Source organism: Clytia hemisphaerica, unplaced genomic scaffold (assembly GCF_902728285.1).
Source record: "Clytia hemisphaerica strain Z4C2 unplaced genomic scaffold, Clytia hemisphaerica genome assembly, whole genome shotgun sequence".
NCBI classification, from domain to species: Eukaryota; Metazoa; Cnidaria; class Hydrozoa; order Leptothecata; family Clytiidae; genus Clytia; species Clytia hemisphaerica.
In genome coordinates, this window is record NW_027104229.1 from 220,756 (window position 1) to 244,944 (window position 24,189).

Genomic DNA, 24,189 nt, shown 5'->3' on the forward strand with positions numbered 1-24,189 from the left:
AATTTCATGGCCATAGCTCTTCTAGATCGAAAATAATCGAGGGTGGTAGATTCTACCCCCCCCCCCTGGGGATACAAAAGTCAAAAAAGCTTGGGGCTAATAGGGTTAACTTGTCTGTTGTTCCGGTTGTTCAAAAGATTGTTTCTCAGCTTGATAACAATAAGGCAACAGGTCTGGATGGTATCCCGCCGCGGGCACTCAAAGCTGGCTCGCCAATTCTTTCTTTTTATCTAACTCATCTTTTTAACCTTTCTTTGTCTTCTGGCTGTGTTCCTAAATCATGGAAGAAAAAAAGGGTGACACCAGTCTTTAAGAAGGGCGATACGTATGATGTTAGCAACTATCGTCCAATTTCTATACTACCTATCGATATGAAAGTGTTTGAAAAAGTTGTGCATTACCAGGTCTCTGATTTTCTAGATTCGTCTAAGATACTTTCGTCATCGCAAAGTGGCTTCAGTTCAGACACGGTTGTTCTACCGACACTGCTGTCATTTGCGTTTCAGATTTTATCCTTAAAGAGTTAGGAAAAGGTAAATATGTTGGAGCTGTACTCGTTGATCTCAAAAAGGCTTTTGACACTGTAAACCACCAAATACTCCTAAGCTAAAGAAGCTTTTCTGTTACGGATTTCGGGATGTCTCCCTTATGAATGGTTTCAATCGTATCTTAGTGACAGACTCCAGTGCACCCTTATTGAAAACACCATGTCTGATTTATCGAAAGAAAATCCTTTTGGTGTTCCCCAAGGATCAGTACTAGGACCTCTTCTGTTCTTGCTGTATATCAATGATATAGGAGATTGCATTAACGCTGGCACTTTTTACCATCCCTATGCTGACGACACAATAATCATCAAGAGTGCTGACGACCTTGACTTATTACGCTCTGGTCTGATGCGTCAACTCTCAGATCTTGGTCAGTGGTCCTATGGATGTAAACTCTCAGTTAACACCTCTAAAACTGAAATCATCTTCTTCGGTAGATCCAAGAAAGTTGAGGAATGCAAGTCTGTTCTATCTCTCATATTTCTAGGTGATGCTATAGACTCTAAAAAGGAGGCGAGATATCTTGGTGTCGTCTTTTACGAGAGCATGACCTGGGATGAACAGGCTAAAAGGGTCTGAAGCAAAGCTTATCTTGCCTTAAACAGGATAAAACGCGGATTTCATCCCTTTTAACAGATGATACTAAAAGGCTATTAACCAACGCTCTTGTCATGCCTCATATCAATTACTGTTCCAACTCTGGGAGGATTTATTGGTTTCTAGGCTATATTTCAAGCCCTACTGGACCATTTTTGAACTTTTGGATCCTCAAGTTTTAAGTCTAGCGTTAAAACTCAGAGTTAAAACTCTACCCTTCGAACCTACTTTAGATCACTTACAAATCGATTGTGGTTTCAAAACACCCCGGTGAATTTCCCTTTTGTGCCAAGTATTTTGTCCCTGATTGTATTTACAGTTGTTCTTCTTCCCGTGAAAAAGAGAATAAAACACAGTCAAATCTCGAGTTTTTATGCTATGTAATATTTCTGGGCGGTAAAAATCCTCTACTTAGCTTCGTACCTCCCAGTTATCTTTGTTGTGACGACGCTTTCAAAGAATAGTTTCTATCAGTTTCTTTGGGGATTGGATCAATAGACCTATTGCTTAGAACGATATAAAAATAATAATATACCTACTCCAACTCAAAGAACAAAACGAAGTCTTTTAAAAAATAAGAAGTATGTAATCCCTACTTTGGTCGGATAAATTTTCGTGGCAAACAATTCACGTTACGAATAACTTTAAAAATGGATATACAGTTTGACACTCGTTGTCTCGAGCCCCAAAGGACCGACAGAAAAATTCGAGAAAGGTACCCCTTTTTCCCGATTTCCCCCAAAAAGATACCCTACGAGTCGAGTCGGTATATGGTATACTGTACTGAATACCGAAATTTTGACGTCACTTTAAACTTTTAAAGCTCTTGCGAAGCGGTTGTCTGTACACAGACCCTATGTACAAACCTATAGTTTGAATCGCAAACCTCTATAGATATACTTCCTATCGTTCCTATATACCTCGCTAGCGGATGAGCAGAAGCTTACAGTATCTACGGCTAATTTCGATAAACGTGAGATACACTCTGAAGCAAAGTTGTCAAACTGTGACAACTGTGTATTTTTCGTCTCTTGAGAATTGAAAATAGAATTTCTTTTGATGAAATATTGCAATGGAGCATTGAAGTACAACATTCTAGTTCTAGTAGCAATTATGATAAACCTTTTCATAAATTACGTCACGAACATCACTTGCCTCGTTTTGAAATTATTGCCATGGTGATTAACTCCCAGCGGATTTTATTTAAACTACTTTCTTTTCATAAAAAAATCATTTAATGTCTCAAGGGACATAATCACCATAGTGATTGTTTGAAAACGAGGCAAGTGATGTTCGTGACGTAATTTATGAAAAGGTCTATTCAAATAAGACAGAGGCCTTGATGGGTGGTATCTTTGACATCATCTAGAGCCACAGAAGCAAGTAGCGTGGTGGGTCGACCAAAAAGGACTTTCGAAAGTCGGGATTTTGGCACCTCGTTTTAAAAGTAACTAACTTTGTATAATGATTTATGGGTATTTGTTCTTTTCTGGCTGAAAACTGCTGAGGAGTGATAAAGCAAAGGGGCACCTAAATTAGTTGTTAGAGGCGCGAATGGGGGAGCAGTTTTGGCAGTTGCCCTATGCTACACGATCTGGCTACAAAGGGATAATTGGAAAGGGATAATGTATATGTTTTAAACATAATACAGAAGAGTCTCTTTAATTTGAAATCGAAAATAACTTGAATGTCTCCTTAACTCAAACAAGTTTTCTAGTTCCTCCAGTTAACAATGCCTTATAAACCTTACTTACTCTATATCTCGAAATTTCCTTAACTCGAACAAATTTGTGTTCCATGTGTATGTTCAAGTTATAGAGACTCCACTGGTAATATTGGTAATAGGAAGCTCTGATAGAGTTAATGAACCGTATTTTGTATTCTGGAAACATTTTTCCAAACAGTCTCAAACGAACTGTGTTTAAAATGGCTCGTTAAACTCAAACACAAAACATACGCATTGTTTTATTGTTTACTTTATTCTGGTTGGTTTTTTACTTACGTTCGAATGTCTCTGATTGGCTAATATTTCTAAAACGTAATTTGATTGGACGAAAGAGTAGTTAATGATCGTAATCTTCCAAACGCCATGTTTTTAATTATGAAAATAAAATTTGAATTCTTTAAATTTAAAGTGAATTTAAAGGCTCGTTAACTTTGATTAGTTTTGGTTTTATCTGAGAGTTGATTTATAAAATCAAAAAATCTTGAAAACAAATGAGAGAATAAAAACAATAGCAGGAAAAATCATCGTGAAAATTCAGAAAATTACAAACATATTAAAAGTATAGAATTTATCATAGTTTAAGTCGCAGTGTAGATGACGTGAGATAGTAGGAAAATATAGACAGTTGTTATAAGCGCTTAAGACGATTCGAATGAAAAGGAGATTATAGAAGGCATAGAACGGGTCAGAATTATTAAAAAAAATAAATCTAAGTAATTTCTTTCAGCTAAGGCTACACTAATAAGATTTTACAGGGGTTGCAAGCAGTCAGATTTTTATGAACCAACGCAATAAAAATATTGCACAAGATAATTGCAACTGCCTGCAACAAAGCCAACTCAAACTTTTGCAAGCACTTGGGAGTTAGCACTGAGTTAAGGTTTTAACTCACTCTTCATACTTTTAATTGCAGTAAATGAATGAATGAATGAATGAATGAATGAAAAAATGAGTGAATTTGTGAAAGTAATAGTTCGTTGTCGACCGTTAAGTGAAAAAGAACTTGAGAATGACGTTGAAGTGGTTGTTGCCATGGAAAATGAAGGGGAAGACCAACAAATCATCGTGAGACACCCATGTAAGTTGTGGCCAAGAAACCTGGTGACGAGAACCCGTTTCTAAATCCGATATTATCGATTTTTATGATATTGATGTCTTATCAACATCAGGTAAATAGCAGATCACCAAGGCAAACCTAGCACAGTTTTCTGTGCTCGGATATTGATTGGTTTTACAATATGGAAAAGCCAAAAGTTGCTAGTATTATGTCGCAGCACACAAAAATAGCAAATTTTTTTTTCTACTTTTCTACACATACAGGATCAGTAGAAAGTAAATACAACGACTCTAGACATTTGACGTCAGATCGTAGCTAGTAAACTCTAACCTAGTCTCTTTATCACGATCACGATCACGATTAAGGTTTAATATGTGTATTCCCGAGAGAAATCAATGGGAAAAACCAGTAGGAGTTCCTTTGAAAATCAACGTATCTATCTCTTATTCATTGTCTTAAAGGTATACCAAAATTAGGATTTCTTATACATACTTTCCCAGAATGCTTTACGCGTGGTAAAGTTCACGGAAAGCCGATATCGACTATTTCTTCTTTCAGCGGACGTCAACTACCCACGCAAAGTGTTCACGTTCGACCGAGTGTATGATACGCGTGCAACCAATCAAGAGATTTTTTCCGATGTTGTTTCACCATTAGTAGAAAGTGTACTGAATGGATATAATGGTTGTATCTTTGCTTATGGACAAACGTCATGTGGGAAAACATTTTCTATGCAAGGTATATATTATCTCTAAATAAATATCTCCATGCGGAGAGAGGTTAGCGTAGGTGAAGCCCTTCCTTAGAGTACGTCTTTCAGGATTCTTAAAGTGCACTGTAATGATTAAATGATAGAACGTGCACTCGAACGTGGATTTAAAAGATTTAAAAAATTAATTATCTTTGCACTGTAAGGGTCCAATTTTGAGACTCTCTCGTTCGATTGAGTGCCCTACGAGGACGTCTTTATAACGCTAGGAGATTAATGAAACAATAACAAGCTTTTTTACACAAGCTGTAAAATATTGATTTGCTCACTGATTTTGGCTTTAACTTTTAAGGGATTGAAGATGACGATTTACAACGTGGAATCATGAGTCGAACATTCGAACAAATTTTCGAATATATACAAACAACAGATGTAGAATATTGTGTGGTCAGAACATCATATTTGGAAATTTACAATGAAGAAATAAGAGATTTGCTGAATAAGCACAATCAACATAAATTGGTAGTAAAAGAACACCCCGAGAAAGGTAAAATTCCCTTGCCACAGTAATTTAGTAAGCCTGCAACCTACCCTGAGTATCAAAGGTTGAGTTTTCAAAGAACATAATCAACAACCTCTGAGGACCAAGTAAAGAAATTTTATCGCGCATGTGTCAATCTATTCAATGTACTCTCGGGTACCTAATAGCTGGGGGATTGGAATAAGCGGGGGGGGGGGGGGGGGGAATGGAAAAAATCTCAATACTTAATAAGGGGGGTTGCAATAAAAAAGTCCTGGGTGGAAAATTTTCGAACAACTAACTAGCGGTGGGACGGCTGTTAGATATTATGGCATTGTATTCTATTGTAGTTTTGCCGTTGTTCCCCACCTCAATAAAACTTAGACCCTATTATAACCTCATTATATTATTTCTCAGGTGTTTACGTGAAAGATCTAACAACTGTCGATGTGACCTGCATTGAAGATATGGAAGAAGTTCTAGAGGTGGGGAGCTGGAACCGAGTTTTGGGTGCCACCGCATTAAATGCTGACTCATCAAGATCGCATTGTATTTTTACCATCGAATATGAGATTTGTTTTACCAGTGAAGCAAATGGAAAAGAAAATTTCAGATCAGGTAAATTCAAAGATTTTCTGTTTCGGAGACCGTTTGACTAAATTGATCTAAATGTACTGAAATTCGAATTTCAGTTTGAGAGGTCCAGATCCTCTCAGAGATAATTTTGTGAGAGAAAACTATGGGTAGAGCGATAAATGGAGAAACCGTTTGTACAAGGTTACTAGAAGGAGTGTATTCTAGAAAGCAGGTGTATTCCGTAAACTGTCATCTCGGCTGTGAACTATCCAATATCCTTTAACCCTTCGAGGGCGGGCAAAAAGGCAGTAGAGTCATAAGTCCAAAACTCCATAAGTGAAACATGCACGGGTAAAACAAATTTGTACAAATTATGAAAATTTCGAGTTATGGGGTTTGGTTTTATAAAGCATTATTAACTAAAGGGACAAGAAAACTTGTTCGAGTTAAGAAGAAATTCGAGTTGAGGGTCGAGTTATGAAGATTCCACTATAATTTATATTTTATAATAATTTTAGGTCGAATCAATTTGGTTGATCTGGCTGGCAGTGAGCGACAACGTTATTCTCGAACACGTGGCGAGCGCTTCAAAGAAGCCACCAAAATCAATCTCTCGTTGAGTGCTCTTGGAAATGTGATCTCAGCACTTGTCAACGAAAAAGTCAAACACATACCATACCGGGCATCAAAGCTCACTCGATTATTGCAAGACTCGTTGGGCGGAAATTCTCGCACGCTCATGATCGCATGTGTCAGTCCAGGCGAAAACAATGAATGTGAGACATTGAGTACTCTCCGTTACGCGAATAGAGCGAAAAATATCAAGAACCGGCCACGCATTAATGAAGACCCGAAAGATGCCTTGATCCGACAATACCAAAAAGAGATCAAAACACTTCGACAAATGCTGGCAAGCCAGATGAAAATCACATCAGCCAAAGATCTATCAGTGTCAAATACTGTCTCTGAAACTGAAGATACAAAGGAAAGCGCATCTCCTAAACAAAGCTCACCTAAGCGATCCAGCGTATTACTTACAAAACAAGAGAGACTTTCTTACGAGCAGAAAATCAGTAGTTTACAGCAAAAATACGAACTAGAGTATCTATCACGTGGTCGTTTAGAGAAAACATTAAAAACCGTCCAATCAGAATTCGATAATTATCGGTTATCAAATGAATACAAAGTACAAAAACTTCAATCACATTATAAATCGAAAATCAAACATTTTAAAGACAGTAGCAGTAGCATGTCACCAATTAAAGATGATTCTGATGAGTCAGCATATATTTCAGCTACAAGCGATACAGAGAACTTTTCATGTGGATCAAGTTCAGATCGTGCAAACAAAAGCACGTTATTGAGTCCTTTAACAGAAAATGGACATTTATGGAGCTACCAATGGCTTAAATGCTATTGTGATACGAATAAGCGAGCCATGTTTCGTGGTCTTTATCTCCCTAATAATGATGAAGTTCAAAGTGAATTTCACTGTATCTGTGTGGAGCAGATTAAGGAGAATAAAAGAACGGAGAAAGCGAGTCAAACATGTCAAATTTGTAGTAAGAGGGCGTTGTACTCGCTTACAACCTCCTATGAAATGTCATCAATGGAAACAATTATTTCCTCTGAACCAATGGGAATGGAGAATGAAGAGTCACGTGACGCAAAAGAACAAAAGGTAAGTTGAACACATTTTCATGTCAGATTACGAATTCTGAAAAATTGCAACGACTGCCTCGTTTTGAAACCATTACCAAGGTGATTAAGCCTTGGGCCTTCAAATGTTACTTTAAACTTCTTATGAACTCCTCTTGGAGTTAAATAATCATAACAAATTTTGAAAACAAGGTAAGCGTTATTTCTATCCCATGAAGTGTCAAAGTTAAGAGTCAAGCATACACAGAATACACAGAATTTCTTCTTCTTTTTTCAGGAGACATATTGGAACGGTTTATGCTGTTTTGTTCCGTTTGTTTCGTTTTTCGGTGAACAAATTGCTTTCCAATCATGAAGATGAGAAGAAGTTAGAAAGCAACTGACATGACGAATATACGAAATCGCAGTGGAAATTAAGATGAAAGAACTAAACCACGAAGAAGAACTGTTTTCCAATTATGAAGCTGAAGAGACCAAGTTTGAAAGCTAATGCCAAAACAATTGGCATAATCAGTATATGAATTTGAGAACTTCCAAAAGACATATTAATAGAAAATTAAGAAGAAAGAGCTGGACCACGAAGCATTTCAAATGAAATTTTTCATTGGGATTTGAAAGCATAATTAACAAAATATCCAAGAATTTTATTGAGACTTATTATCATGAAAACTACAGATGACGAGTTGGTTATTTGATTATTGACATTTTGTATTTGTTTAGTTAAATAAGATGCAGTGGCGGATCTGAAAGTGTCAAAAAGTTTAAAATTCATGAGGAAAAGTGTTTATTTTAGCCATACTCCCATATAAGGAAATTAACACTCTCCGTCATTAATTTTGAACCCCCTCAGAGGTCCGCCATTGGGATCTAAATGGTTTGTTGCAATTTATCCGTGTAGATTCTTTATGATTTTGGTTTTTCAGTAACTAACGATTGACCTTAGGATACATTAAGACTTATATATAGGAAAATAATGCTAACATATCAAATATAAATCTGAGAAAAAATAAATATACGTAATCTAATATGATTACCTTAGTGCGTTCTATTAATGCTCACAAATAATGACAATAGGACACCATATGTAGAAAAGTTCTTTGGCAAACAACAGCATCACTTTTCCATGACTTTCAATTACGTAATGATGCTCACAAATAATAAGTAGAAAATTGTTTTGACAAAAACAACAGCATCGTCACCTTACCATGTTGAGAGCTTCATCATAAGATGGAGGAGGTGCTTCAATTGGAGGACTGGGTCCAAGTGTGACGTCATTGTACGTTGGAGCACTTGGTAAAGCCATAACGTTGTTATATAATGGCGGTGAATCTAGACGAGAAGGAATGAAGGGTATTTTATGATTAGGTAAGATCTAAATTCTTACTTTTTTCTCTGTAGCTCATACAGTGTTAAATGTTTTTTTTTTGTTGACTGGTTCTGAAGGATACTTATTCCAAAATATCGCCCTTTTTAAATCGGCCCTAATTACGCCACGAGCCCAAAAAAAACGCCAATAAGGGCCGGTGTAAAAAGGGCCGATAAGGTAAGAGAAAAAATCTTAGTTATTAGCTGTTTTATGCATTAGCTTTTTATAGAGAATTTTATCGGTTTGATGAAATATGACCTCCAGCAGTTTACTCACCGACACAATGATTTAAACCACTAGGCCGATTTACCTTCATAAAATTCTTGCCAACTCGGTTGTGTCTGTGTTTGTTTCTTTCCGAACCCATTGAAACATGGACGCCAATTAAGAGTTTTTACTATTTCCTTAAATGCCTCAAAATCCACGATGTAAGGAAACAAACACTGTCCTCATAAACTTACCGAAAGGGTCGTTATTTGTAGGTAATTCCATGGCAATATTATCAAATCCTATTCCACCTCCAGTTGCCATAGTTCCCGGAGTCGGCATCTCCAAAACCAAACTATGTCTTCTACTTATAGACCTATTACTAAGTGTTCTAGATCTCATCCTGGGGTTAGCAATTGATCCAACACTTCCAGTTGAGGCTCTACGCGTTCGACCAAGTCCTGGTGTAGTAGCTATGTTTTGATTACCAATAGATGATCGACGTGTTTGTATAGTGACAGCTGATTGGCTCCTTCTAAAGGCGTTGCAATGACATTTGTGTTTAACAAAGCAACTAAATGAGATGATAACAAAGATGGTTCCACCAATCCACCCAGCTGGTGACGATTCTATTTCTTTTTTGCTAGTCGATTGAGGATCTGCAAAAAAAATAAAAAACAGAGACACCTTTACCGCAAGCACGTTCATATGACATTTTTGAGAATCTTGGGATTATTTGCCAATTTTATATCCATTTTCAGCCATAAGAGGGTATGAAAGTGCTACTTTCCGCTCACATTCACCCTGTACTCGTTTTTATGTACCCAGCCAGTTCCTCTTCGGGTCCTTAAAGAAACTAGTTTTTTTCTTCAAAAACTAACAGTGCTGCTAAATGCTAGTTAGAAGAAGAAATAGGGTCATGACATGGAGCTCTAAATACAAGGCCTAGGGAACATGAATTGAACTCAAAATATAGGTGGAAGTCTAATTTATAAGTCTGCTAGGCCTTGAATTTGGAACATCATGTTTCAAGAAGTGTACAAGGTTTATTTTCAACATCGTTTACCGTTGCAAGGATGCCTGCAAGGTTTAATGATGCATACATGATTAATTGCAAAGCTAAGAAAATGTTCTGGAAAACTCACAACTTTGGAGTAACATCCAACCCAAAGCGAAACGGTTCGATGTACCTTCACCAGTGATATCATCAGGTGTATATTTGATTTCCACTTCGCGGTTATAAGTCATGTAGGTTGTGATATTCTCAACGTTTTCTTTGGATATTGCCAAGCTGAATGGATTTGGTCCTATTTGGACACCTATGGATTAGATTTAAGCTCAAACAATACCCCATCTGGCACAAAATGTTGCTTTAACGTTTATCTAACGTTCGAAACGTCTCTAAAAGTTGGATGAACATTAAACAGTATTGCGTACCAGCTGGGACTAGTGCAGTGGTATTAAAATCAGGTCAAGGACCTTAAGGGTTAATTTTAACTGAAATCTACTTTTTGATAATTTATTGATGAATCTTATCCAGTCTATCATAAAGCTTTGCACAAGAAAAACTGATTAAGTCATCCATATGTAAAAAGTGCATATCCCAATGTTGGAGCTTTAAAGACGTTTCCTAAATCCTACCCATCCTATCCATTTGACGTCAACTAGATCAGACGCTTTTGCAACGCTCTTCGAAAAAATGCCTTAAAACAAATAAAAACATCAAAATTCATGAAAATAACATCAAAATGGATAAAGATCAGCCTTTCGAAGCTGCCTCACCACCTCAAGCTTGCACGCCGTCAAGATGTACTGAAGACGAAGACCTGGATCGCTTAACATGCAAAAAATGTAAAAGATCAGTTCATTATGAGTGCACACAGTTACCCCTGTATCAACTACAAATATTCGTGACATCCTACAATGATCATTACTTATGTTCAAACTGCGTACGAATAACGAAAAACCTAAGAAATAAAGTGGGAAAAAACACTCAACATATGATGCAAAATGAACTTAAAAAGAAAGACGACGTCATACAAAAACTGAACAATGAGGTCAACACCAACATCAAAACCCGTGATTCCATCAAAAATGACTTAAAAACTTTTCTGGCAGGGAAACTACAAGAGATGGAGGAAAAGACAAGAAGCATGATAAAGGAGGAAATAAAGCACACCGCAGAAATAATGACGGAAACATCAAAGAAAACATACGCCGAGATTACCAAGAAACAAAAAGAAGACTTAAAATCTGCCGAAGAACAAAAACGGAAGGAAGAAAGTGAAAAGAGAGACATAGAATCTAGAAAACTGAATATGATCGTTCACGGGTTTCTCGAATATTCAGGCCCAGATAAGGAAGAAGAAGAAAATGGGAAAAAATATGACAAATTTCGGTTCCGAGAACTCCTAGATGACATCAATGTTCCAGAGAACAATGTTACTCACCACAGATTAGGAGACAGAAAAACTAAGAATGGCCGTCCTCTGAAAGTCACCCTGCAAAGTCAACATGACAAAGATCTTATCATGAAGAATTTACACATGCTAAAAGAAACTTGTTTCTTTCAGGTAAGTAAAACGGAAGATTTCACAATCAACGAACAGAAAAAGATCAAGGAGATGCACGAACAAGCAAAGAAACTCAACAAGAACAATAACAATAAAGGATTCAACTGGCGCGTAAGAGGAAGCCCAAGAACAAAACTACGCCTCGTTAAAAAATTACAAAACCAAACAAAAATATCTTCAAATTACAAACTAAAATGCTCTACAGAAGAAATCGTCAGGGATTGGGCATTGACAGATGATGATGAATGATTCATTTTGTAAAATAGGCAGTCGAACTCTATTAGCTTTCAAGCTAGTACAGATTTGTACACATTTTTCGACTTTAAAGAATATATACAAATGTAAAATTATAAAAATATACCAATGTAGTCAAAACATGTGAATACATGAAAAAGTTCACGTGATTTTATTCCCATGTTACTTGCTTTACAACTTACAGCTGATAACTTTATTAGTGTCAATAAATTCGAACCAATCAGAAATAAATGTCATGTACAGGGTGTCCCTAATTAAAGTATCGAGTTTGAACATGCGATTGAGTAGAAAAGTTTGTGTGTGTTATCGCTAAAATATAAGAACGTTCTCCATCACACAGGCTTATTACAAAAGGTAGTTACAACGTATAAATTAATCGTAATGACAAAGAAAAAAGAGGGAGAGCTTAAAATACAATTTTGTGAACACGCACATAAAACTTTCTACTCATAGTTGTGTTTCGACTCGATACTTTAATTAGGGACACCCTGTACAAACCACATAAAATTTCGAGTAAAAGCGTGATTTGTCTTCAAACTTTAATTTTGCAACCTGTGTAGGGCATTCTTGCATGTTCAAAGCAGTGAAACGCACATTTCACACCAAGATTATTTACTCACTTTCTCCAGTGTTATAAGGGGCCTCCAAGTTTAGACATCTAATTTACCGAGTAGGATTGGACCCTAGTTTTGTAAAAAAGTGATAATTCTTAAACTTTTACCTCTACTAATTTCAGAGTGGATAAAATAATCCCAATAACAAGCCGAAGAAGACGTCGATTTTGAAAGATGACATTGGTTTTCTCTTGTATTATAATTGAGCGATCGACACCAAGATTCCTTTTCACACATTTCTTGACAATCTCGAAAAGTTTGAATATTGTCATATTTTCTTTCGTTGTTGTTTTTGATGCAAATGAACTTTGTGACAGTCCAAAGGTTGATTGCTAAAATAGATAATCAAATGAAGATTTTTACGCTGATTTCTTAGGTTTTTCTCTACGTAAAAGTTTCTTAATGCCCATGATTTCTGTGTCCCCTATACTATGGTTCAACGTTCATCTAACGTTTTATGGACTTTGTAAACATTAGATTAACTAACGTTGAAACAACGTTGTGTGCCAGCTGGGAAGTAAAAATGCTGTAGATAAAATAGAGTTCAAAGCAGTTATAGCCGAAGGCTAGAGGATGTAGGATTTGAAGTTGCACAAACGCCTGAGAGGAAGTAACATTTAGTAAGTCATTTACCGCTAAACTTTGACACAAAATTAAAGATAGCGCTAGATTCAAACAATCATCCGAAATGCGACGCAAATTTCAAAATATTACTTTCTTTTGCAAGGAAAGGTTGAAGAGGGGTCTGATCTCCATTTATATTTAATCCCCCCTATGTTTGCATCCCCATATTTCAAAAAACTTTCGAACCCGCTCTAACTACAATATTGGTTCACAAACCGTTATATAATACCCCCCTAAAAACTCAAACCCCTCATTTTACTTGGAAAATCTCTTATCCCCCCTATAAAGCCTTTCTTGAAAAGTTGGATCCCCCTTAAAGAAACTTTTTGTTATAAGCACTGCCAGTATATTAAAGAATTTTCAAACTCAAACTCGTTTAAAAAAATAGGGCTACGTTTTCTAACCTTTAATTTTCTCAGCATAAACATAATCATCTGGTGTCACATGACATGGGTTTTTATAAAAGCTTGACGATGACGTCAATTTTGAGAGATAGCAATTCTTGGTAACAATATTGTAATCCAGTGATTGACACCAAGATTCTCTCTCGCAATAATCTTGACATTCCTGGAGAGTCTGAATGTTTCTGTAAGTCTTTTCATTGTTATTTTTGATGCATGCATTCTTTGTGACAGACCAACTTTTGATTGCTAGAAGAAGAAAAAACAATGGATCTAAACTAAAAAAACAACAGTTGACATTACTTGATAATTTAGACACGATGGAAGCTTTTTATATCTGGTATGGCGAATGAGGAAATTTATAGCGATTTTACCGACGAAGAGGAAAATTTCACGACCCGTTGCGACGTGCCTGTAATTTACTAGTCCCAAAAAGGCACCCATGGGGGTATGTTATCCCATAGAACATCATCAATCAGGGTTTTCTCGTCCAATCGAAAGAGGGAGAAACTGAAAAAGGAAAGAGGAACCAAAAATCTTTGATTCTTACTTATCTCAATCGTGGAGGAGCCACCGAGAACTACGTCCATGAAATTGAGAACAATGTATTGATTAGCGTTTGCTTTGATGCTCCATGTGCAAGACGATCTACTTTTGGGAATTGTTGGCCAACCAGGGGATAGTATGACACCATTACTTTCAGTTGACATGCTGTTAAAATAAAGAATACACAAGCATGAATCTTTTTGACTCTCGAAAAAGTGACGTTTTTCCCGAAGTCAAATTATTCACAGGAATTTTTGCCGCTCTACCATTATCTTGGATAGTTAGGCCTTTAACCAGGTCTTGGATAGCTAGATTATAAACTAAGAAGTTTTGGATGTCTTGGATCGCTATTGGAGGTCTTTGGTCGCTTACGTAAAAACTTTGCCTTGGGTATGTCATTAATATATTAGGTTCCACAGCGATCGTCCATAGAACGTTAAGATGAACGTCGAAGCAATGCTGGAAATACCTTGGACTGTTGGTGCAAAAAGGGCCACTCGTTTTCGATAAAGGTAATGATTCAATTTCCGCTTCGAATTTACTTTGGTAAGTTCGTCCATTCATCAATTCTAATGTAAAACAACCATCGAGTGAATAAATATCATGCGGTGTGGTGCGTCCACAAAATGTCCCGATTCGCTTTGAACTGCTCCCACACCTGAAAAAAAGCCGAGAAGAAATTTGGTATGAAGTCTATATGTAAGAAAAAAGATTTAGACGAAACGTTTCTGCTTGATTAATGTTAGAAGGATTTGATTTTTAAATTCTCCTCCCAGCTGATGGACTCAATTTTGTGTCAACTCATGATTCGGTATTCAGGAAATGTTAACAGGTGATAGAGGATAGAGACACAATTATTCTGCTTAATTTATGTTAGAAGGATTTAGTTTTTTAACCCCCCCAGCTGATGGACACAATGTTGTGTCAACGTTCATTTGACACTCATAACGTCTTACAAGAGGGTCGTTAAAACAACACTGTGGTGTGACAAGGATACCAAATTTTACCGGCTGTAACTTAAGACCAAAGAAATTAATACACTCAAATCAAGTCAAGATATGTTATTTGTCATGAGAAGAACTCCCGGGGGGGCAGTGGGTTTACCAACTGACGGTATGTGCGGTGAAAAAATTGGCTTTTAGAATCGCACCCTTACAGTGCAGAAAAAAATCAGTGAATTTCATACCCTTACAGTGCATTTTTTCAAATTTTAAACTCTTTTAGAGCAAAAAAAATCAACATTTTCGAGCAAAAATTTGCAATTTTTCCCAGATTTGCTGAAATTTCCACCCTTACAGTGCATTTTTCAAAAGTCCACCCTTACAGTGCATCTCTGATATTTTGAAAAAACATACCCTTAACTGCCGCACATACCCGTCGGTCAATTTGCCTGACTGCCCCCCCCCCGGGGAAGATCTAAGGATATAAGGCTTTGATAACCTAAATATTAAGAACAATATAAGAACATTATAAGGCTTTCGGGACTCTAAAATGCCCGATTTCTTAGGAAAACAGACAAACATATTCCCAAAATGGCGAAGATGAGAACATGATAGGAACATTTTTAGGCTTAAAAGTCAAAAAGTTAAGAATACCCAAAGGCTTGAAAAATTTGTGTTGTTCTTATAAAAAAAAACGTGTAATCAAATAAATTTTCTGACTAACCCTGTGAATACGGTTAAAGAATCGTTTTCGCATTTTGGAAAATTACCACCCAATTGAAAAGTCTTCCATTTTAGACGATATGAGATTTGATCTTTTAAGGATAAACTGTCATTATAAAGATGGTAGTATTCCACATTGGAACGGCTTTCTGATTGGACTGTTAATGGAGATTTGTAAATGACGTAATGATTTTCAATGCAATCAGTATAAGGAGTGCATCTTGCTTGTGGAGTGGCCAAGCTGTCAGTAAATGCTATATTAAGGATAATGATGAGAAAAAGTGTATGAAATCTTCTTCGTCTTGTTTTACATGATTTGTAACCAATTTTCATCTGAAAAATACGATAAAGGTAATCATTTTTTTCTTTTAGAAGAACAATTTTATAAGAATAACAAGGCTCAAAATCGCCAAAATATGACAACAATTTAAGAACAATGCTGAGTCTGGAATTACTCATTTTCAAGCAATTTAGAGGTCAAAATAGTAAGAATAAGGTAAAAAGCCTAAAATACCTTAATTTCATCCTATAACTAAGAACATAATAAGAACAATTTGATGCTCAAAGTGGCAAAAAATAACAACAGCCGGAGCCTAGAGTCTCTATTTCTCGAATTTAGGGTGAATTAGCGTCCCTTTACGTAAGAAACTTTTTTAACTAGTCTAAAATATAACAGTCAATCAATTCAGACATAGTGGTCAATAATCAAAATATGGACAAATATGTAGTTGTATAGAAAACGACACATTATCTCGCAAAAATAGCGTATACCACTGTCGAACGTGCTAACAATACTGCCTCAACTTCACTTTTAAACCCAATTGCAAAATTGATAAAAAAACAATTTCAACCATTTTTTGTGGCTGCCTCAAATTTTTTCAGCCTATTTTTGGGGCTAAAACTAGTGGCCACAAACATTTGAAAAAATGAAAATGACATACCCAGGGATTCGCCCAAGGATCAAGTCTGTAAGATCTCAGCCAAATTGGACCATTTTTGAAGTCTTCAGTCTGCCCAAAAAGTTTGAAGAGACAGACAGACAGACAGACAGACAGACAGACAGACAGACAGACAGACAGACAGACAGACAGACAGACAGACAGACAGACAGACAGACAGACAGACAGACAGACAGACAGACAGACAGACAGACAGACAGACAGACAGACAGACAGACAGACAGACAGACAGACAGACAGACAGACAGACAGCAGACAGACAGACAGACAGACAGACAGACAGACAGACAGACAGACAGACAGACAGACAGACAGACAGACAGACAGACAGACAGACAGACAGACAGACAGACAGACAGACAGACAGACTCAGATTCTAGCTCAATTGAAGTTGAGAATATCACTGATATTACTGTATTCAGTCCAATTTGTAATAAGTCTCATAACTGAATCTAACATAACTCGAGCAAATTCTAGTTTTCTGTACGTCTTCCAGTTATGGTGAGTCCACTATAAGTAGAAAGTCACAAAGATTCTGTAAAACATTATTGTTTGTAAGATGATCACAAAAAGGTGAGATTTTACTACATATGCAACCATCATAATTAAATTTTTGCCGAGTTGTCTCGAGATTCTTCGTAGAGTATTTTTGAAATCGCCATAAAAAATGTTTTTAACAAGCTACAACATTTTATGCCAAATATTACATTCAAAATCTATCATTCATGTATTAAAATTCTGCCTTTTTGTATAAAGTTTTTTAAATAATTCAAATACCTCTATTACAGATAAAGGGGCTTTATAAGCAACTTCTGCGTGTAAGAAACAAATGAACTCTTTTATATAAAGATTTTCATATTATACACTTTTGTATAAGAACCAGTAAATTTTGGATGAGGTTTGACTGTTTTTAATTTTTTGTGATTTTAAATCTTCAATGTTCTTCAAATGTCCTAAATATGCTGACTCAGCCAATTTGTTTTTTTGCCAAAAATTGTACTCTGTACAATTGAGTGTAATTCACGTTTGTCGCTTCATAGTACACTCTGTGCGCATTGTCTGTTTGACTAAAATATTCCCGTACGGAGACCTCTGCGATGAAGCATGATTTACAGAGAGCAACACTTCTCCCAGTTCTCTCATCGTCTCCTCTCTCTCATCAACACTCCGTCACAGCGGTCGGTTTGAAAAATCTCAAATGAGAAAAGACAACAAAAGTTGAGGCTCATTAAAATTCACCCATACCATATTTGAATGTTACGGTATCACCATGGACGTTCTTTTAATGTCCCATACACCGGATATGATACGATACAATGGTTTCTTTCCTTATATTGGGTCCCTTCATTGTCAAGCTGCTGAAATTCACTAAGGGATTCGCGCTTCTTATTCTACTGGTGGTATGTAAAGTTCTTAGTCCACACAATAGGCAGTTCCAGGCTTTTAGGTCTTACTTTTAGTCTATAGACACTGCTATGGACAGCCACTGTTTTCCCTACATGAAATGCACCTATTAATTAGTGATTAGTGAGCATATCCCAGAGAGTATTTTACGCTTGAAACAAAAAGATATGACGTAGCCTATAGAGGCCTGTGATTCAGGCTACCTTATTGCGAAAAAGCTGAAATACCAAAAAAAAATCTGACAAACCTGACACATGCGAATCTAAAATATACCATATAAAATTGCATCAATTACCAAGTCTTATCGATCCAAGTTTTTTCCTCTCTTATGCGTTCTTAAAAAAAAATCCATGGAAAAAGAGATTAGACACCAATGCATGCTAAGCATATACTGTTTTTTGCTAAAGCTTTGATAAAATACTTTTGTTATAAAAGGATATCCAATGCATATCTTGTTATCTAATAATCAGTTGTCTTAAAAACATTAAAACGTCAGAATTAAAAATGACCCATACACCGTTATAATGAGCCCTGAATATCGAAATCAAGCTATTAAAGCCTATTCGCTTTAAGTGTGGTAACATGGTAGCTAGTTCATCAGTGTATACACGGATGGACTTTAAATTAAAGTTGGGCATCATTCTCACTTTAGCCCTTTGGCATTAGACCACAGTGTTCAGAAATATGTATGTCTCCAACGGTAAGATATGGTATCTATAGCTTATTTGTTATATGACGATTGAAGCAGTCTTAAATAGACTTAAAGGGTTTGTTTTTAAATAAGAGTGATATTGTTTGCTTACTCATCAATTTTAATTTACAAGCTTTTTCACATTGGATTGACACGGATGTGGAGCAAGATTTATCAGAAAGCTGCTTATATCAGTACAATATAACAATAGGCAGGCACTATCTGATATGAAACGGGAACACTTATGTAAAAATAATACCTTTAAGATTGTAACTGTAACTTGTGGGTTTATCTGTTAGTTTTTTACCTCAGGTAAAAAAATTCCTTCTTAGATTTTATAGTACAATAGACTAAAGTGATAGAAAAATAAAGTTAAAAATATTGTAAAAACTATAGAATATAAATATGTTTATTTAATAGTGCAATTAATTATAATACCTTATAGTGCGTGGCTTTCAAATAATGCTGACATAATAGAATTAACAATTCATGCTTTTGTTGTTTTGTCGTCAGCAACATCACCTTGTCATGTTGAGGTGCTTCACTTGGAGGACTGGGTCCAAGAATGACGTCATTGTACGTTGGAAGTGAATCTAAACAACATCATCGTCACCTTGCCATGTTGAGAGCTTCGTCATAAGATGGAGGAGGTGCTTCACTTGGAGGACTCGGTCCAAGTGTGACGTCATTGTACGCTGGCGGTGAATCTAAAAAAATTGATAGAAAGATTTTTTTACAAAGCATTGTAAAAGCTTAAATTACATCACGGACCCAACAGCTGATAGATTGGTTGTAAATGACGTAAAATCAGTCAATACGTCACACTTTCAACCAATCAGCTGTTGGGTCCGTGGAAGATATCGCAGTGGTGCATATCAGGAATACGTAAGTAGTTAGGATTTAAGATTTAGAATGGCATTTGGTGTCAGCTAAGTCTGTACTTTTTGTTGTTACAAATATGTGAAATATACCATTTCCTTAAATGCACTGTACTAACAAATGGCCGACTATATGTCTTATTGACCACTTACCGAAAGGGTCGTTTCGTGTAGGCATTTCCATACCGATATTATCAATTCCCATTGCATCTCCAATTTCCATAATTCCCGGAGTCGGCATCTCCAAAGCAAAACTATGTCTCCTACTACTATTACTAAGAGTTCTAGATCTTAATCTGGGAGTAGCAGCTTGCTCCTGATCCCCTATCGAGGATCTACGTGTATTAGTTTGGTCTTGATTGCCAACAGATGACCGACGTGTTTCTATAGCAAAATTCCTGCTACAAAGTTGGCTTCTAGGTTGGCTTCTAGTCGCTCGTTGGGGGCATGTTGGTACCGTGCAGCCCCCACCTTCACCATTTCTTCGATAACATCCTTGTAGGAAGAAACAGGCTACGATACAGAAGAAGATGATACCACCAACTGATGCACCGTCGGTTGAAGAAGATTCCTTGCTGTTGGATGTCGATTGAAGAGCTACGGAAAGAAATTTAACTTTGAGTGGATTTTAAAGCTCGTATAAGTCGAATTAGATTCAGAGAAATGCAAAATACGCAAACAGAAGAAAAAATCTCAACAAAAAGCAAAATTTATCTTTCCCAACCACCTGAAACGCAACATTTGGTTTAAAAACGTTTATTTCACCTCTCACTGAATGGATATTAGCTCGCTTTGATGATTTGTGGGCACCTTGGTATCTATGGGTATTTCTTTTCGTTGTTTTGGCGCTTAAGTGAAACCTTCTTCACCGTGACAATATTTTGGACCTGCGTATTTCTATTGTGTCGGAGACCTTAGAACCAGGACTGACAAACACACAAACACAAGAGTAAAAGTACAGTAGAGTATCTTTAACTCGAACTTCTATACCTCGAATGTCTCCTTAAAACTCTGACAAGTTTTCTAATCCCTTATATTAACAATATAACTCGAAATTTATTTAACTCGAACGAATTCATCTTTTCCGTGCGGGTTAGAGTTACGGAGACTCGACAGTATTTAACTTACAGGTGTCAATGAACATCCATCCCAGAGCGAACCGGTTAGTTTTCCTGTCCTGCCTAGCGTTAATATCTTGTAAATATTTGACTTCTACTTCTTCATTAAAAGTCATGTACATCGTGTAATTTTTCTTCATGTCTTTTGATATTATGAAATTAAATTTTCGAGACACCAACCCAGTATGGATACCTTAAAAATTGAAAAAATAAACAAAGGTCAAAGTAAATACTCTTGGATAGAATAATTACTGATTCAGACGTAAATTGGCTATTTTTGACATTGACGAAAAAGTACGGGAATCGGCGGAAATAAGAAATCTATCTGAGGCAAACTAAAAACCGAAATAAGATCGAAAAGAAACGATGATAATTTGAATGGTCAGAGGTAAAAACAATATTGGATTTCTAAACCTTTTTTTAAAGAAAATTGAAACAGGTTACCCCATATTCGGGGCAACTCTCGGACAGGAATTTTATACACAATTTACATCCCCTTGGGGGCCATCCATATAGTACGTACGCAGTGAAGGGGGGAGAGGGGGGTTTACCAAAAGCGTATACAGTATCTATTATTTAAATTACATCATTTCTATTGTTCTCAGCGTACAAGGGGGAGGGGGTATCGAATTTTTGGAAATTCTTTGCGTATATACTATATGGACGGCCCCTTGTATCAAATAATTTCAATCAGGGGGGGGTGCGTGCAGTCTATTCTTTCGTGTAGTCTTTTATCTTACCTCTACCGATTTCAGCGTAAAAAAAATCATTTGGTGTCACATAGCAAGGGTTGTAATAAACAGATGACGAGGAGTTCAACTTTGAGAGATGACATTTTTTTTGTAATGTATTGTAGTCGATCGACTTGCACCAAGATTCTTTTTCACACCTTTCTTGACATTGTGTGAAAGATGGGATATTGTCATAAGTTCTTTCGTTGTTTAGTTTGATGCAAGCATTCTTTGTGACAAACCAAAGGTTGATTGCTAAGAAAAAGATGTAATTTTTTAGTCCAATAGAATTGTATTTTAAGTCAATTTTCAGTACAAACCTCTGCAAATTTTTCTGAAAAATTACAAATATAAATTTGACTTTTTTTACGTGAAAAACAAAAAAAAGTATTAAAATTAAAATAGGATGGTCTGTATAATTTTGTGAATAAGGCCATCGAAATGGTCCCCAATAAGGTCCCGTGATATGGTCTACAATAGGGTCCCGTGATACGGTCCACAATAAGGCCCCGTGATATGGTCCACAATATGGTCCCGTGATATGGTCCACAATAAGGTCCCGTGATACGGTCCACAATAAGGTCCCGTGATACGGCCCACAATAAGGTCCCGTGATATGGTCCACAATATGGACCCCATGATATGGTCCACAATGACCCAAAACGAAGAAAAAACAAGTTTTCTAACCTGAAAATTGAATAGTATCATCGTGAAGATCCAGATCAAAAAAATTGAGAACTGTAACTTTATTTTCTGTTGCTCTGATTTTCCACGTACAAGAGGATATATTCTTAGGAGATGTTGCTGGCCAACCAGGAGATAGAATGACACTATTGTTTGAATTGTATGAGCTAAAAAAAAAAGTTTGAAGGGTAAATACAGCTTCGTTTTTTAGAACAAACTATTTAAGAATTTAAGATTTCGATGGACAAAATATTAAGAACAAGTTAAGAACAAGCTAAGAAACGTTTTAGGGCTGGAACAATGGTTTAGGAAATTGTACAAAAATATTTACAAAATGGTGAAATTAAGAACATTTCAAGAAAATTTCTAGGCTTAAACTTCAAAAATTAAGAACAATCGAAGTATTCAAAACTTTGGCTGTTCTGATAAAAAAAAAACATGTAAGAAATAAAACTCCAACAGTTAAAACTAATGCTCTTATTGGTACAGTATCGGTCTCGTCCCCATATCCACACCAGAAAAGCGTCAAAAAATCAATAATGCGCACTGTGAATCAAAATATTAAGAACAAATTAAGAACATTAAAAAGTGAATACCTTGGATCTTCAGTACACAGAGAAGTATTCAATTTCGATAAAGGTAATGATTCAATTTCCGCTTCAAATTTACTTCCGTAAGTTCGTCCATTCTTCAATTTTAATGTAAAACAACCATCAAGTGAATAAATATCATGTGGGATGGTTCGTCCACAAAATGTCGCAACTTGCTTTGGGTTGCTACCACACCTGTAAAAGGGAAATCAGCTGCGTTTTCGTAACGTACGGTGAAAGTAAGACCATGTCCAGACGTTACGGTTCCGTTCCGTTCCGAAACGAAACGGTTCCTAAACAAGTGTGAACGTCAAAATTCGAAACGTCAAAAAAGAAGACGTTACAAAGCAAAACAGATCGAAATGTTTTCGCTCCACTTTTTTCATCGGAACGGAACTGCTTCGTTTTCTTGCTCCGAAACGCTCCGAAACGTTCCGAAACCAATATGAATACACTCGAACCGTAACGAAAACCTTACCGGAGCGAAACGGAATAGTAACGTATGAACATGGGCTAAATTGGATGATTGGTTTATTTTTTACGCCATTGTTAATTGAAGGAACCAGAAAACTTGCCCTGATTTAAAAGACACATTCGAGATGCAGAGGTTAAAGAAATTTAGAGTACCATGTATACTCATATGGCCTCCTTGAAATCACAAACGATGAAAATAAAGATGTCATTCTATCTTACCCTGTAAAAACTGCAACATAATCTTTGTCACATTCTGGAAAATCACCGCTTAATTGGAAAATCTTCCATTTTAGACGATATGAGATTTGATCCTTGAGAGAGAAACTATTATTGTAGAGATGGTAGAATTCCACATTGGAACGGCTTTCTGATTGGACAGTTAATGGAGATTTGTAAATGACGTAATGATTTTCGATGCAATCAGTATAAGGAGTGCATTTTGCTTGTGGAGTTGCCAAGCTGGCAGTAAATGCTAAGGTAAGGATGATGATGAGAAAGATTTTGTGAAATTTTTGTTCTGTTCTCCTACATGATGCATAACCAATTTTCATCTGAAAGATATCAAAGTACAAGTGAAAAAGTGATTCAGTTTGCGATTCCGACTTACTCACAGTAAGTGGGGATCACTGGCCTTCATATACCCTGGACCAAGCTTCTCAATCCCGGCCAATCAAAATCTTTGATCGGAGTTTTTGTGAAAGTGCTACCCTAATGGCGGCACTACTCAATAGCGGTGTAAATGCATCGAGAGCGCTAGATCTACTATCCCTCAAAAATTTTTGATGTTGTAGAAGTGAAAAATGGAGTAGGGTTCTGACTTACTCACAATAATAGTAGGGAGCCAAGCCTTGGGTCCCGTGATATCTTTTTTACGACCTAACCATTTTTAGTCTATTTCAAAGAAAAGTATATTACAAGATATTTTTGAGAGGAAGGACGCGGATTAGGCCCGGGAAAACTTTTTATGACCAAAATAGTGACGTCATAGGCAAAACTGCAAATGATTGGTAGCATCTGA

General features: G+C 36.5%; 3 protein-coding genes across 3 annotated transcripts; 1 reads left to right on the forward strand and 2 right to left on the reverse strand.

The window, feature by feature from the left end:
* The first annotated feature begins 3,732 nt into the window (after positions 1–3,732).
* On the forward strand, positions 3,733–7,823 carry LOC136815876 (kinesin-like protein KIF17). Its single transcript, XM_067072323.1, has 6 exons — positions 3,733–3,949; positions 4,487–4,666; positions 4,990–5,184; positions 5,575–5,775; positions 6,252–7,414; positions 7,670–7,823. The coding sequence occupies exons 1-6, from the start codon at positions 3,808–3,810 to the stop codon at positions 7,745–7,747; spliced, it is 1,959 nt and encodes a 652-aa protein (XP_066928424.1). The 5' UTR covers positions 3,733–3,807; the 3' UTR covers positions 7,748–7,823.
* A 493-nt stretch (positions 7,824–8,316) lies between these two features.
* LOC136815877 (uncharacterized) lies at positions 8,317–19,368 on the reverse strand. Its single transcript, XM_067072324.1, has 10 exons — positions 19,324–19,368; positions 19,135–19,232; positions 15,644–15,975; positions 14,448–14,636; positions 13,983–14,143; positions 13,436–13,681; positions 12,515–12,739; positions 10,111–10,284; positions 9,220–9,624; positions 8,317–8,721 (listed from the first exon to the last, which is right to left on the reverse strand). Exons 2-10 carry the CDS (start codon positions 19,213–19,215, stop codon positions 8,588–8,590), a joined length of 1,947 nt encoding a protein of 648 aa, XP_066928425.1. The 5' UTR covers positions 19,216–19,232; positions 19,324–19,368; the 3' UTR covers positions 8,317–8,587.
* Positions 19,240–23,743, reverse strand: LOC136815878 (uncharacterized). Its single transcript, XM_067072325.1, has 7 exons — positions 23,391–23,743; positions 22,704–22,892; positions 22,111–22,274; positions 21,433–21,678; positions 20,703–20,885; positions 19,728–20,171; positions 19,240–19,403 (listed from the first exon to the last, which is right to left on the reverse strand). The coding sequence occupies exons 1-7, from the start codon at positions 23,720–23,722 to the stop codon at positions 19,306–19,308; spliced, it is 1,656 nt and encodes a 551-aa protein (XP_066928426.1). The 5' UTR covers positions 23,723–23,743; the 3' UTR covers positions 19,240–19,305.
* Between the last annotated feature and the right edge of the window lie 446 nt (positions 23,744–24,189).

Coding starts and splice junctions, on each gene's coding strand:
- LOC136815876 (XM_067072323.1), top strand. CDS start 3,808: ATGAATGAAAAAATGAGTGAATTTGTGAAAGTAATAGTTCGTTGTCGA. Junction 3,950..4,486: donor AATCATCGTGAGACACCCAT/GTAAGTTGTGGC, acceptor TTCTTCTTTCAG/CGGACGTCAACTACCCACGC. Junction 5,776..6,251: donor AAAAGAAAATTTCAGATCAG/GTAAATTCAAAG, acceptor TAATAATTTTAG/GTCGAATCAATTTGGTTGAT.
- LOC136815877 (XM_067072324.1), bottom strand. CDS start 19,215: ATGTTGCTGACGACAAAACAACAAAAGCATGAATTGTTAATTCTATTA. Junction 14,637..15,643: donor TCTTTAACCGTATTCACAGG/GTTAGTCAGAAA, acceptor GCTTTTTTTCAG/GTGTGGGAGCAGTTCAAAGC. Junction 10,285..12,514: donor CCACTCTGAAATTAGTAGAG/GTAAAAGTTTAA, acceptor TCTAATCCATAG/GTGTCCAAATAGGACCAAAT.
- LOC136815878 (XM_067072325.1), bottom strand. CDS start 23,722: ATGAAAATTGGTTATGCATCATGTAGGAGAACAGAACAAAAATTTCAC. Junction 21,679..22,110: donor TGATACTATTCAATTTTCAG/GTTAGAAAACTT, acceptor TCTTTTTCTTAG/CAATCAACCTTTGGTTTGTC. Junction 20,886..21,432: donor TTACGCTGAAATCGGTAGAG/GTAAGATAAAAG, acceptor TCAATTTTTAAG/GTATCCATACTGGGTTGGTG.